Here is a 14,164-nt window from a genome sequence, read left to right on the forward strand (position 1 = left end):
ACAGAAACTAGGAAGAAGTGGGCAATTATCAAAACTAGGGCATAACATCACAGCAGGAATTAAGTCACAGAAGGTCTGATTTAGTAGCAATCTTGGGAAAATTGGGGCATTGGATAGTATTTTCAGACAGGATAGACCCAGTTATGATCTCAGTCTTTTATTAATATATCCATCAAATAAGATTTAATAACATTTGGATGTCATGTTTTAGCTGTCCTAACCCAACTAACTCTTTGCAAACATGATCTATACTGTGAAGGATTGTTCCAGATTCTGGGCATAGTCAAATGGCTTCAGAAAATGAAAAAAAAAAAAAAAAAAAAAAAAAAAAAAAAAAAGAAAAGAAAAGAAGAAATGAGAACATGCACTATCCAGGTCATTAAGTGGAAAGTATGTCATCTATATTTGTAAATTTGCCTAAGTTCTTATTGAATATTTTTTTCTCATCTTCTTTCTCAACTAGGTTTGAGATGCAACTATCCCTCCATATAGTATTTCCTAATACAGAGATGAGTGTAAAATTGGCCATAGCTTTTTTATATGAAAATCTTACATTCAGGTAATTCTGGAGTTCAAGGTATCCCTGGATTGGTATATAGCTAATATATATATGTTAGCTTTATGTGGGTATTAAGGCTTTTTTCCAGTATACCATGTAAAAAGATAAGAGAAAATATTTTATTGTATAGAATACACTAATTAATACCCAGAGCCAAACACTGGTCTTCAGTAGAACAATCCCCAGAATCATAGCAACATTTTTTCATAATATATATTCAAGGTATGTGTATTCATATGGACACAGTTTAAGAAGGACTTCTTAGAAGGCAAGGGTTCTAGGCATGCATTCTAAAACTACCACCAGATTCTCATACAAAATTAAGCTCTCTGATTAAATAATGATGGGCTTTTATATCAGTAACATTGGCTCAGTCTCTTATCATCAATCTAGGTATCCAGTTGTTTCAGAATAGTTGCATCATCCACTTATAATTCTTTCTCTTTTCCACTCTTTTTTCCACTAGTATAAAGTATTATATCTATAAGACTATGTAGGTAAAGATACATTTTATTTCATAAGGTAGTGATGATCAATTTATGACCCAAGTTTTGTGTCAAGAAGTTGAAAAGTAGGTTTAGGGGAATACTGGCAATTGACCAGCAATGTCTGTTCTGTGTGCAAAAGATGAGGAATATTGGCTCAGATTCTAGATATTTGTGATCCTATCCACAATCAAAGCCACAACACATTCACATTATAGATATTTACTCTACAGCATAAGACTTTGTTGTTACTGGGTATCATCAGATTCAGTTTGGGAAACTGAGTCACAGATTGGTAAAATCACATTCAGTCTTTGGCTGCTTTTTAACTCAAAAGGCCTTTTAAAAAAATAATTGAGTCAATCAAGCAAAATATTTCATTTGATGTGGGCATAAGTGAGAAATGCAATTTTATGATATCTTAAAAATCAGCATATAAATAAAGTTTTCACATTTCCAAAGGCATCATGAAGATAATGGAAACTTGAGTTCCCAATGAAAAAAAAAATGAGGCAAAAGAGAATTTGTTTAGTACAATAAAAGTATAAAATAAAAGGTTTGGTGATTTTAACCATACTAGCATCTACTAAAAGAGATTAAATAAGCACAGGTGATAGATTTTGCAAGCCTAGGTTTATTATTACGTTGTTGTTTTCTAGTAATTTTAAAAGACCATTAGCACTAAACAATAGTGATCCTATGCTCTAGCAATTTAAAGTACAATTAGAATTAATGTGAGTAATAAATTAATTAGTTCTGGAGTGAAAACACCGAAGGGCGCAGTTGCTCACACCTGCAATCCCAGCACTTTTGGAGGCTGAGGCAGGCGGATCACCTGAGGTCAGGAGGTTGGGACCAGCCTGGCCAACATGACAAAACACCATCTCTACTAAAAATCCAGAAATTAGCCACGCATGGTGGTGCATGCCTGAGGTTCCAGCCATTCAGGAGGCTGAGGCAGGAGAATCACTTGAACCCTGGAGGCAGAGGTTACAGTGAGCTGAGATCACGCCACTGCACTCCAGAAAAAAAAAAAACAAACAAAAAAAAACAGTAAGCATACATTGATAAGATTATTTTAAAATATCTCAAAGTAGCATAGGCTTATTCACTCATTTATTTGTTGTATAATATGCCTAAGCATGCAAACTTTCAGCATTTTGATATAAAACATTTAAATGCACTTTTTATTTTAGCAGTAGCCCTGTAAATATATATTAAGATTTCACTCATTTGCTAGTTTTTAGTTAGTACAATAAAAATTAGATTGTGAAATGTTCTATGATTACTTAGCAGATGGATGAGATGAGTCTTGACCGCCAGACTTCTTGATTCTGAAGCCTGGATATTATAATTGTTTTCGCATTGTTCTTCGGAATATTTTATCCATATACCTCTCTTGGTGAGATTTTCTTAGCATAACACCCTTGAAAATCCATCATGAATTATTTTGGGATGAACAAGTCTTTCAGATGTAATTTAATTGTGCTGTTTGTTGTCAATGATTGAAACAGTTGAATTCAAGAGAGAGAACGCTTTTTATTAAATGTCTCTTGTTAATGTGTAATAAGTTAGAGCCAGTAGAGTTATGCAATTTGAATCAAACCATTTTTCCATGATTTTATCTTATAAATAATGTATTCTCTAAAATAATTTCCTGTCAGGCCCCCCTAGCTCGCATTCCGCTCAGCTTTGTTCTCCAGACACGGGGCCTGCCGACTCCCCTTTCACAATTAGCACCATTCCTATATCTTGAACCAATCTTGTCCTTTGTGAGGGAATTAAAACAGCCCTAGTTGAGTATTTCTGGTAACGTAGTATAAAGTCATCCTTTCAGAGGTGAAATGTTTTATGTAGCAGAACCCAATAAACGTAGGTTTCAATACCAACTTGCCACTTAAAAACTGTATCCTTGGACAAGGAATTTTTATTGCATCAAATCTGTTTTCCTCTATGATAATCCTTATATAAACTTAAGAAGACATCACATAGCAAATGCTGAATAATGTTAGTTGCCTTCCCTAAATATTTGTACCACAATTATCAAATAAAATCATCATAATGCTTTTTTTGTCCCATGGTTGCTTCTTAGATGATGATTGACTTAATATTCCCCAGTGACACTAAGTTTTGAAACTGAAAAAACCTCAATAGGATTCTGGAGCAGAAGTCTCCCAATAGGCATGGAGCCTATGCCGCATGACCTGCAGATGTACCTCCCAGGTGTGCTCTGCCCAGAGCTCTGCTGATTGGCTGCCTCTGTGTCCTTAGACTATGTACAGGGCCTGATGCAGGAAAGAGCTGAGAGCCCTCCTTTAATGGAAAGCCCATGTTGTGGGAGCATAATGAGCAAGAGACAGAGGGATGGGCATGACAGCTTATGTCGGTAATCTCAGTACTTTGGGGAAGCTGAGGCAGGTGGATCTCTTGAGGTGAGGAGTTTGAGACCAGCTGGCCAACATGGTGAAACCTCATCTCTACTAAAAGTACAAAAACAAATTATCCAGATGTGGTGGTGGGTGCCTGTGATCCCAGCTACTTAGGAGGCTGAGGGACGAGAATCAGTTGAACCCAGGAGATGGAGGTTGCAGTGAGCCAGTATGGCACCCCTGCACTCCAGCCTGAGTTACAGAGCGAGACTATGTCTCAAAAATGAAAGAAAGAGAGAAAGAGAGGAAGAGAGGAAGAAAGGAGAGAAAGGAAAAAAAGGGAAGAAGGGAAGAAAGAAGGAAAGGAAGAAAAGGAAAGAAAGGAAGAAAAAGAAGGAAAGGAAGAAAAAGAAAGAAAGGAAGAAAAAGAGGGAAAGGAAGGAAGGAAGGAAGAAAGGAAGAAAGAAAGAGAAAAACTGCCTGAAATGGGGTTAGACAAGTTTGCAGGTGCCAGGCTGTATTCATGGAAAGAAAATCGGATTTCATTCTGAGAGCAGTAAGACATTGTGGCAGAGTTTTAAGGGAGAAATGAAATTTGATGAAATTCTTTCTCTGGCCTTGTGCTTATGGGATTTGGATCAATTCATGCAAATGATTCAAGCCCCAGTCTTTCCATCAGTACCAAAGCAACTCAACCAACAGGATGATTGTGAAAATCATATCAGGTAATACACACGAATAGCCTTACCAACGTGTAAATTCATATAAGTACAACTCTTAGTAATGATAGCTACTAGAAGCCTGTTCTGGCAAAAATGTTATCAACCTGAAAGATTAATATGGGCTCCTTGATTATTTGTTTACTTTATTTTATTCAGTTGACTTTCTGTTATATAAGATGAAGTACTCTTTATCCTGGCTGGAAGTGTGGCAGAAGGCAACCCTACACAGAACATACAAATGGTTAGTGCTAGCACTGAACATAGGACCACTGGAGGAGGGAGGGCTTATACTTTGTAACATAATAAATGGGCTGTTTTTTCTGAAACTGCTAGAAGAATAGGAATTCCCTCTTTGCTGCTGTTGCTTGGAAACAAGACAAAGGAGAGCTTATGGTTTTCTCTTATTTGTTTATTCATTTATGTTTGCCTTTGTTTATTCTACAAACTTTATTGAGCATCTAGTTGATATCTTAGACCTTCTTATTTCACATCTGTAGAAGAGGAACTAATAGCAGTAATATTTATATGCACATTTAAATATATTTGAGGCATTGTACTAATAGTTTGCATGCATTATCTTGTTTGAATTTTCCAATGCTGATGTAAATAGGTATTATAACTAGGCACATTTCCTATGTGAGGGATTTGAAGGTCTTTGGCCTGTCCAGGTCACTCGGCTAGTAAGCATCAGGGGTGGACTTGAATTTGACTCTATTTGACTTGAAAGCCAAATCTCTGAAACCACTATATCACACTGCTACCGACCATAGTGCAGGACATAAAGGTGATAGCACACGTCACATGCTCTAGTTGTTTGGTATCTAGCCCCTCCAGCTTGTTAGAGCATGTCTTCTTCAACCTGGCATTTCCTGATTTCTATAGCCAGGTAAACAAACAAACCAACAAAAACAGTTTAGCTGTCCTGCTAGTTTTCCCATGGTGCAAAAATATTTAATAGGCAAATTATAAAATAGACAAGTTAACTCACAATACCATGGTATCCCATTAGCCTAGCTTGTAATCCTGAGGAGTTTTTAGTATGGTGGGGGCCAACAGACTCTGGGGCCAGTCAGCCTTTGTTCGAACCATGGCTCTGTATCTTACTAGCTGTATGTCCTTTTTTATGTACGTTCCGTGAATTTGGGGATAATACTATATATTTCATAGAGTTGTTATGAGGATTAGTTGTGTTTATAATTCAAAGTTCTTGGGATAGTGATTGACACATAGCTAGTGCTCAATAAATGTTAATTATTAACATAGCTATTATTTATGTGATACCATTGCTCTTGCAGTGGGTTCTCACCTCAAGTTTGAAAGCAGTAAGTAATTTCTTATAGATGTTATATTCACCTACATTTAATCCCCCACATCATAAACTTGAAATCTCACCTGCTGAATGACTATTCTTCTCTAGCCCAAATTTACGTGTTCTTCAGCCATGTGATAAAGTGTCGTTCAATAAACATTGACTCTGGCACTGTGGTCACTGTGTGGTTTCGGAAGGAGGGTTCACTGAGAAGGCGGCCTGTGCTCATGGAGATGGCGTCTCAGAGACGATGGTGGAGGCAGATAATCACAGCACCCACTTGCTGGCTTCAGAAACCACAAGTCTGGAAGAACAGCTTCAAGGATGTGGAGAAGTGATGCTGATGGCTGATAAAGTCCTCTGATGGCTAAAGAGCCTGGTTTCCACCTGCCATCATAGGTGTGGTTTCTTCAGGCTTTCTGATTTTCTATTATCTAGATCCATCTGTTGTGTCCGGTGTTTCCTGTTTTGTTATGTTTTTGAACTTGGCTGACTACCTTGTTCCCGTTCTGGCACCTAGAAGGTTGGGCTCCAATAAATGGACCACCGAGCAACAGCAAAGATTCCATGAAATTTGTAGCAATCTAGTAAAAACTCAACCCAGAGCTGTGGGTTGGTGGAAATGCCTCTTCACACTAGAGGAAGGAAAACCTAAGATGTCCTTCACGACCATGATCGTTTCCCTTGCTGTGGTTGCTGGAGTGGGACAGCAAGCCCACAACCTGCTTCTAACCTATCTGATGATGACTTCCTTACTATTGCTTTCTGGACTAAACCAACATGGAGTCCTTTCGAAGTACATTGGAATGGCCAAAAGGGAGATGAACAAAATTCTCAAACAAAAAGAAAAAAATGAATAATTCATCTGCTTTATTGTGTGATTAATGGAACACCCATTGCCCCTAGAAACGGTTTCTGCTGTACTGTCTGGACACTACAACATTACAGGAGTAGTTCTTTGCTCTCCCTCACTCTGCCCTTAGTTAATAGAAACTCAGACTCACCAAGTAAGGCTTTGTGCATAGACTCTTCATGTCACATAGAGTTGAGTGCGTTCTTAGCAGTTGGCCTCATGGACAACTCATTAGTGTGTAGGCCTTGTTTTGATTTTTCTTAGCCAGAGTTAATTGAATTCTTGCTTTTAGACAACTTTCTTTTTATCGTGGTGAACCTTGCCCTTTAGTACAGTTCAAGTGACTCTGGATAATAGTTCAAGTTCATCTTTGCTTTAGCTAGATACAAGGTAGTGGTCTGCAGCTACAGGAAGCTGGGTCTACTCTCTGCTTTTACAGTCTGCTTAAAAAACTATCGGACTTCATGAATATAGAGACGAAGTTTACCACTTCTGATGAAGTGACCAACGAAGATTCATTCCTCATTCTGCTTCTTTCCCGTGGGAGAAAAATCTCCATGGAACAAAATGAAACTGATTCCATGTACTAGCATGTGTAGGTTTCTCCCTTGTGTGAAGTTTAGCAATTTGTAGGAAACTTTGATGTTTTTGTCCAAAAAAAAAGGAGTGTCTGACAGGCTTAAGCTTTTGTACCCTTGCACTTAGACTTGAAGTTAGTAAATCCTTAAAGTCTTTTTAATGGCAGACTTCCAAAAGATTGCATTTAGGATTTCTAGCATACTTTTAATTTCAGGGTTTCAGCTGACTTTAGCTATAGTATACAGTACGTAAAGACGCCTGTCTATGACCTTTACTCTAAGACCAGCAGTAAAGGACAGCAGTCTTCCATGTTTAGTCAAGATTCATTTCAGTAGAAGATAATCTTATCTGACTAATATTCAAGACGAGAATAAGCCTTTTAAAGTAAACCTCAAAATTCTCCTTTTATGGTAATACTGGCCATTTTAGTTCCTTAGATTTGACATGGGAGATAGTGACTACCCTGTTGTCTGACTTTTTTCCTAGAGATTTCTCCCTGAAAGATACAAGAGCTATTGGTGAGAGCAGACTTGAGGTGATGATAGTTGGCCTCTGGTCTACAAAGATTTTGTAACTCCTTGGAAAGCTTTTTATAATCATTCAAATTCTCGGTAGCTAGAAATTTAGAGTAGTTGAAATCTGTAAGAATGAATGTCTGAGGGCCAAAAATGTGAATGACTTGGGAACAATTCTTAAACGGATTAACAAGCTCTAATTTAGTTTTGTGAATTTATTGCACTGATGTTATACCTTGCGGTATATCTGCCCCTATAAAGTAAGTGCTGTTTTCTCCTCTTTAATACTCCTGTAGACAGTGGTGCCCATTGTAGCATATGTTTAATTTTTTAGAAAATATTTTATAAGAAAACTACCTTAATTTTACCGTTCTTATGTTGCAAATAAGCCTGTCTTCCTATCTGGATTATTTTGTGTATACATGCCCTACTGATTGACTACTTTTACAGTTTTAATCCTCTATTATTCCTTCTATTTTGTTTTGTGTAAAAGGGGAAAAAAATTTAAAAAGCTAGAATCTTAAAAATAAATAACATTGACTCAACATACCAGAGTGCACAACAGGTGCTAGAATATAAAAGAAGATGAATCTCCACCTTCAAGAGGTGCAGGTTCAATGAACGCTGGGTGACCATTTAGTTATTTGTAAAGCCTCTGTGAAGGGTATTCTGACACTGAGTGGCTGTCGCAGTAGTTGACCTTTGGACTTTATGTGGGAGAGTCCCCTTTCTTCTATCTCAGGTTATCTGGCTGGCTGGGTCAGGCACACAATAAATGAAAGCTTTTATTAGTACCTTAGAGAGGCGGCTTAGCAATACGGAGAGAGGTCAAATGTTGCTAGAGATTGGAGTTCAGATCCTAACTTTATCATTTAGGAGTTGTGACCTTGGATCATTTACTTCACTTCTTTGAGCCTCTATCTTTATAAAGGGAAGACTATCTAAGGAGGACATTGTGACACATGAAGCACCTAGGACAGTTCTGGCACAAAGCAGGGCCCAGCTGAGGTAGGAAAGGGGCAGTAGCAGTCATCCTGAGCCATAAGGCCGCTAGGAGGAGTGGCCTTAGCTGCAGCAGCAGATGTGGCAGCCACTTTCTTCGCTTTGCTCAGATGCTGCCTTTATAATGGTAATGGAGTATTTTCAAATTCAAAGTCCATTCTAGAGATAAAGAAAAATGATAGTGGGTTTCCCTGTAATTAATGGCATCTTTTAGCATTTCAGTCTGATTATAAATAGGATATAAGATGCCTTCTGTGGTGAATAACATGTCTTTCTAGTTTTCTAGATTTATGAATTTAGCCCATATGAAATTAATTATTGTGGGTGTATTACATGGATGTGAAACATCTGGAATAATAGGATTTTATTGTTAATAGACCTCTCAGGAGCTCATGACAAACATTCTTATAATAGCAACATATGCTGCTAGTTTAATGAGAACCATCACTGACAATTAATGGTTCTTGTGCTTTCAGTAATTTGCACATTTTCAAATTTTATATTCTTTATTTTCATCTTTATGGTTTAGGTTTGTGACTTGTTTGAAATTAAAGCCAGAACTCTGTTCAGGGGAGAAAAAAAATATTTATTGAGTGTATACTATGTGCCAAGCATTGTGTTATATATTTTATATGTGTGAATATACATGAACATGAAATTACTTGGGAGCCTGAAAACAATCAGGCGCCCCTCTATTTACAAACAGGAAGTCTGAGGCACAGTGAGATTAGTAACTCATCAATGTGGATGCTCAGGCTAGAATTAAAGGTTGAATTTCTCTGTTCTTTCATTCGTTAGAACAGAAACTAGAATATTGTAGAAAATATTCCCTTTTCTATAAATCATATTTCTGCTTTCAATAGTCCTCTCAACTTTATACGTAATAACCTTCCAGTTATTCCTGGGACATATGGGGCTTAAACTGATGTGGGCAAGGAGCTGATAAAGAAAACTGTGAATTTAAACTTCTGATGTATTTCAGAACTAGTCTGTGCTTGGTGCCAGGTCAATAGCTGTGGAAGTATCCAAAAGGAGAATATTCTGTTTTTCCTTGTTCTTTTGATGCTGAGAAAAGGAATTTTTATTGAGTACTGACTATGCACAGTCTGTAGGTCAGCCATTGGATAGCCTGGTTCTCTGAAGAGGAAGGTTCAGCCTGGACTCCAAAGCTCCTCGGCTGCTCCTCCCTCACATGTTTGGTTCAGACTCTCTCAAATTAAACATTATTGATATATTTTAGGAAAATAACAGAAAGTGTACATGATGTGGCCACCAAACCAGAAAATGTGATTAGGGGAAGGAGAATGAATGGTAGGCACCTTGTTGCTGGAGAAGGCAAAATTAGTTCCCTTCATGCTTCATTAATCTGCATTTAGTCACTGTTGCCTTTGTATAAAGATAAAGGCAAAATTCTTACCTCAGTATTTTATCTTACGTCTTCAGAGCACTCATATTATTTGAAACAGTCCTGTTCAACTATTTAAAATCTTGAGTAATACTTCTTCCCCTCATAAGAATGCAAGATCCATGACAGCAGGTACCTTTCCTGTCTTTACAAAATGAGTGATTGTATATCTAACCTTATTTTCAAACAAGGTAAATTCTACCTTACATCACGTGTTCATTCACTGAATCATTTAAACAATGTATGTTGCCTGCTGAAGTAGGTATATTCACATAATACATGCACATAGGTATGCACAAATAATAGGCAAATTTGCATAACAACTAAAGTAGTAAGCTTCAAATAGTGGTTGGACCTCTTCCTTGTTCCATGAACTGGGAAAGCTCTACAACTTATCTGAGCCTCTCTCATCCCATCTATAAAATGGTAATCTATGCTGGCTTCAGCCTGCCCCAGCAACAGCATGTACTCGGTTGCTTCTGCCCTGACTTATGCCTGGACCACTGAGAATCTGGCCTGGTAGCAAGTAGGTGATTTTCTCCTACTGAAATCCAGCATCTAGACACAGTCTGCAGATCACACACCAGATGTTCCCTTTGCATGTTTACAAGCAAAATTGGACATTTTCAGGAGCCCCAGGACATGGCAGTGATCTGTCCACTGTCAGGTGTGACTGTGGGGCTAGACTGGCTGCTGTCTGGGCCCCTGGTTCTCCCTCCAGTCCCCATGGAGAGAGGACCCTGGTCTGCTGTGGACCTGGTACGATAGTAAACCTGCTAACCCCTTTCCTGGAGTCCAGGCCTTGCACTTGGCTTTCCAGGTATTACTTCAGTATCTCCAAGTTCTATAGGTTGGCCAAACTCCAGATACCCTCAGTGGCCATCACCTAACTCCTTACATCTGGTGCCTTACATGCTGACATTTCAAGCCACGCTTAAATTTTTCTACAGCTCTTCTGAATCTCCCAAGTTAAATCGCTGACAGATTCAGGAGAGTTGTGAAAGAAACTTAGGCTTGATCCTCCCTTATCATACCTAGTCTGGTGAATTTCGCTCAGTTAGCACACCATACTCACTACTGTTTAAGTACTGTGTAGAGGTGAAAGATTGTTATAAACTGTGTAGTTTTGTTTGTGTTTATGTGTATTTAGAACAGATCTAACAGGAGTCATTGAACACCCTTGCACAATAAAGTCCCTTTGAGATGTGGAAAGTGTAATTTGCAAGATCTATTGCAAACAATCTCCACAAATCTTTAAATACAAGGTGCATTCACACCTCAAGTGGGTAGTTTATGCTTTTAAGGTAAGCTAAATGCAATAAACTGTAGACACATCCTTTCACTAATAATAGAAATTGTCTCATGCTGAACTTTAGCTCAAGATATTCTGACACGGGCTGGAACCACATTATAAAGCTGCTCTGGATTCTGTATTATAAACCCAGGGTGACTTTAAGGGTTGCAGTGGTAAAGAAGCCTGATAAAATATAAAGTTTTCTAAATATGTTTTCACCATTTTTTGCTGACCACTGTCCAAAAAGAAGGGAATAAGTGTATTGAAATGAATAAAGCCAGATTATATTCATCTTGTTATTTCTTTAGTGAATAAAACATTGATATATCCCTACAGCCCAGCACCATACCTGGTACCAGGCAAGTAAGTGCTCAGTAAATGTTGGTTGAATGAAAGAATGTCAGCCACTGACCTTTTTTCCTTCATGGGTGATGGCAGCTGAGAAAGACCAAGGTCAGAGATAATGAGACTTCACAACCTCATGGCTACAGTGAGAATTATGGAAGTGCTTTAGAAGTGAGTTATTTGAAGCTCAGTGGGAAAAGATTCTTCATCTTCCCAGGTCTCTGCTGTCACTTTACAAAAAGAAATAAAGACTTATTTTGATAGCAAGGGACATTCAGGGATAAGGACGGCGAATAGGGTCCGAGTGTGGAGCCCTGACGGGGCAGTTGATGAAGCAGTATGAATAGCACAAGAGTCAATCTTTAGAATTCTCCACAGAGGCTTAGAAAGATGCGTAAAGCACTTGGGATTTGATTTTACTTTTCAGGGTTTTCTATTCTGCTCTTGTACTTACTGCGACTGAGTGGAAAAGAAGGCAGACCTGTTACAATGTTCGAGTTGTATAGTTTGTGTGTTTTTTAAAGAAGAGGAAGAAAGTCGTGGGAGGCTTGTGAGAAGGATGCCTTTTTCTGATAAGAATGCCTTACAACATTCTGAGATGGTATGCAGAACCTATTCGTCTTCCTTGGGGAACTGTAATGTACGATGAATTTGAAGATTTTCTTATAGTATCTAAGCAAGAGAAGAAATCTACTACTTCTGCAATCTGTGAAAATTTTTCATTCACTTGCTTTCTTACTGCTTTGTTATAGGTTAACTATTAAAAATTATAAATGACACAACGGTTGTCCTTTAAAAGAAATGGAAAAGAGATAATATTTATTATATTTCTACTATCTGTTCAAAACTATACTAAACATGTTATAGTCCCATCACATTTAATATTCATAACCACCCTGTGAATCTGATATATAATTATCCCTATTTATAAATGCTGAAATTGAGACACAGGAAGTAGAAGATGCTTATCTTCTGACTCTGTCTATTCCTTATCAGCCATCATAATCTCTCCTGAAAGTGTTCTGTATCTTTACCTGATATAGGTAAGTCATCCCTCCTCTGTGCCATCTCTGTACTTTGTACTTTGCACGCGCTTACAATGTTATAGCTTGGTATTTAAATTAATTTCTTTTCAAGTTTTGTTCTCCCTTACTAGAGTATAAATCTCTCGATAGTCGGGGTTTTGTTTTTATCTCTGTATTTTTTGCATGGATCACAGAAATGTTTGGTTTTTGGAGTAAATGCCACAGAGCCAGTTAGGCATGGAGTCAGAATTTAAATGTAACCTCCTTTTGATTCTGAAAGCTCATGCATTTTTCATTATACTATGATGCCAAAACTTGAAGACAGACAGAAAGATTAACACAATTATATTATTAAATAATGCACATAAGTAATACAATTATATCCAATTTACATACCTAATATAAATATATTAGGATTAAGAAATAGGTAGGCAACTCATAGGTAAGGCAAATACAGAAAATTTGCAGCCTAGAGAGAGTTTAAAGCTCAAATAGTAAGTCTAAGAATATTGCATTTGATTCACCACTTTATTATTTTTATTATACAACTACTACCTGGTAGTCCTGTGGGAGGTGGAAAGGTGAAAGCAGAGGGGATCCTGTCCTTAAGAAGTTTTCAGGAAACTAATATGGTGCAGGGAAATGTGTGCATACCGTTGTTGATTTTGTTTTGAGTTATTTCTGCCTCTGAGCTATGTCTTCCTCATGTTTAAATTGGTTCTGTTAATACCCCTGAGGATCATCGTGAAAACTAAAACAGATAACATATGCTATTGAACCTGGCGCCCAGTATAGATGAAGATAAATCAGTGTTACTTCTCAGTCCATATGAATATGGATATGGATATAGACTTAAATCAGAGGTTTTCAACAGGGCTGGGTGGGGAGAAACTGTTCTCCAGGTGACATCTGGCTGTTTCTGGAGTCATTTTTGGTTATCACAACTGGGGTTTACCACTGGCATCTAGTGACAGGAACACTGCTAAATATTCCTCAACACATAGAACAATCCCTCAAAACAATAAATTAAAGAGTTCTCTGGCCCCAAATGTGACAGGCTCTGAGTGTAGATAGAGACATAGAGGCAGATAGAGAAGTGCTAAGTATGACAAGTATCAGGTCTACTGCTGTGAGAGCGCAGATTTGGAAGTGGGATGATACCCTGGCTCTGAATCTGAGATTTTTATGAAAGAGGTGGAATTTATGTAGGCTTTGGGATTAAGTCAGATAGAAATAAAGCAATGGGCACTCCAGGAGGAGCTTGATAAATGGGGAAAAAATCATTTAGAGATCAGAGTCAACAAAATAATTTTCTCATCAGATGATAAAATCTGGAAGACTAAGTGGAGGATTTAGCAGGACCATAAAATAAGAATGTTGGTGTTGGAGGTGAGATGTGTGTATGAACAGGAAATGTGGAACAAGATGTTAAAGGAAGGGCAATGACAAAAACAGGAAAACACAAATAACATATTATATTCCTTAATTCATCAAAATAGAAAGAGAGATTAAAAATATCAAGTGTTTTATACACACCAGAGAACTAGAAACATCATAAATAAAGCATCATTCCTAAAGTCGTAATCTATTTTAGTGTTCCCAAAGTATTTTCCTGATGAAGTTATGTATTGAAACAAAATTAAATCAAATGTTTTGTTTAAGAAATAGAAGATTAAGCAAACTTAAACAGTTATTTTCTTAA

General features: G+C 37.6%; 1 protein-coding gene and 1 long non-coding RNA gene across 2 annotated transcripts in view; both read left to right on the forward strand.

The window, feature by feature from the left end:
- The window catches only part of LOC119469134, a 477,229-nt gene that overhangs the window by 331,827 nt on the left and 131,238 nt on the right, over positions 1-14,164 (forward strand). The gene's annotated exons all lie outside the window — the stretch shown is intronic.
- On the forward strand, positions 5,695-6,304 carry LOC119469133 (ADP-ribosylation factor-like protein 6-interacting protein 1). The gene is given in 2 exon segments (XM_037734160.1): positions 5,695-5,814; positions 5,816-6,304. Coding segments are annotated over 2 exon segments (609 nt in total).

The sequence above is a fragment of the Cebus imitator genome, unplaced genomic scaffold (genome assembly GCF_001604975.1).
Source record: "Cebus imitator isolate Cc_AM_T3 unplaced genomic scaffold, Cebus_imitator-1.0 Scaffold578, whole genome shotgun sequence".
Classification (NCBI taxonomy): domain Eukaryota; kingdom Metazoa; phylum Chordata; class Mammalia; order Primates; family Cebidae; genus Cebus; species Cebus imitator.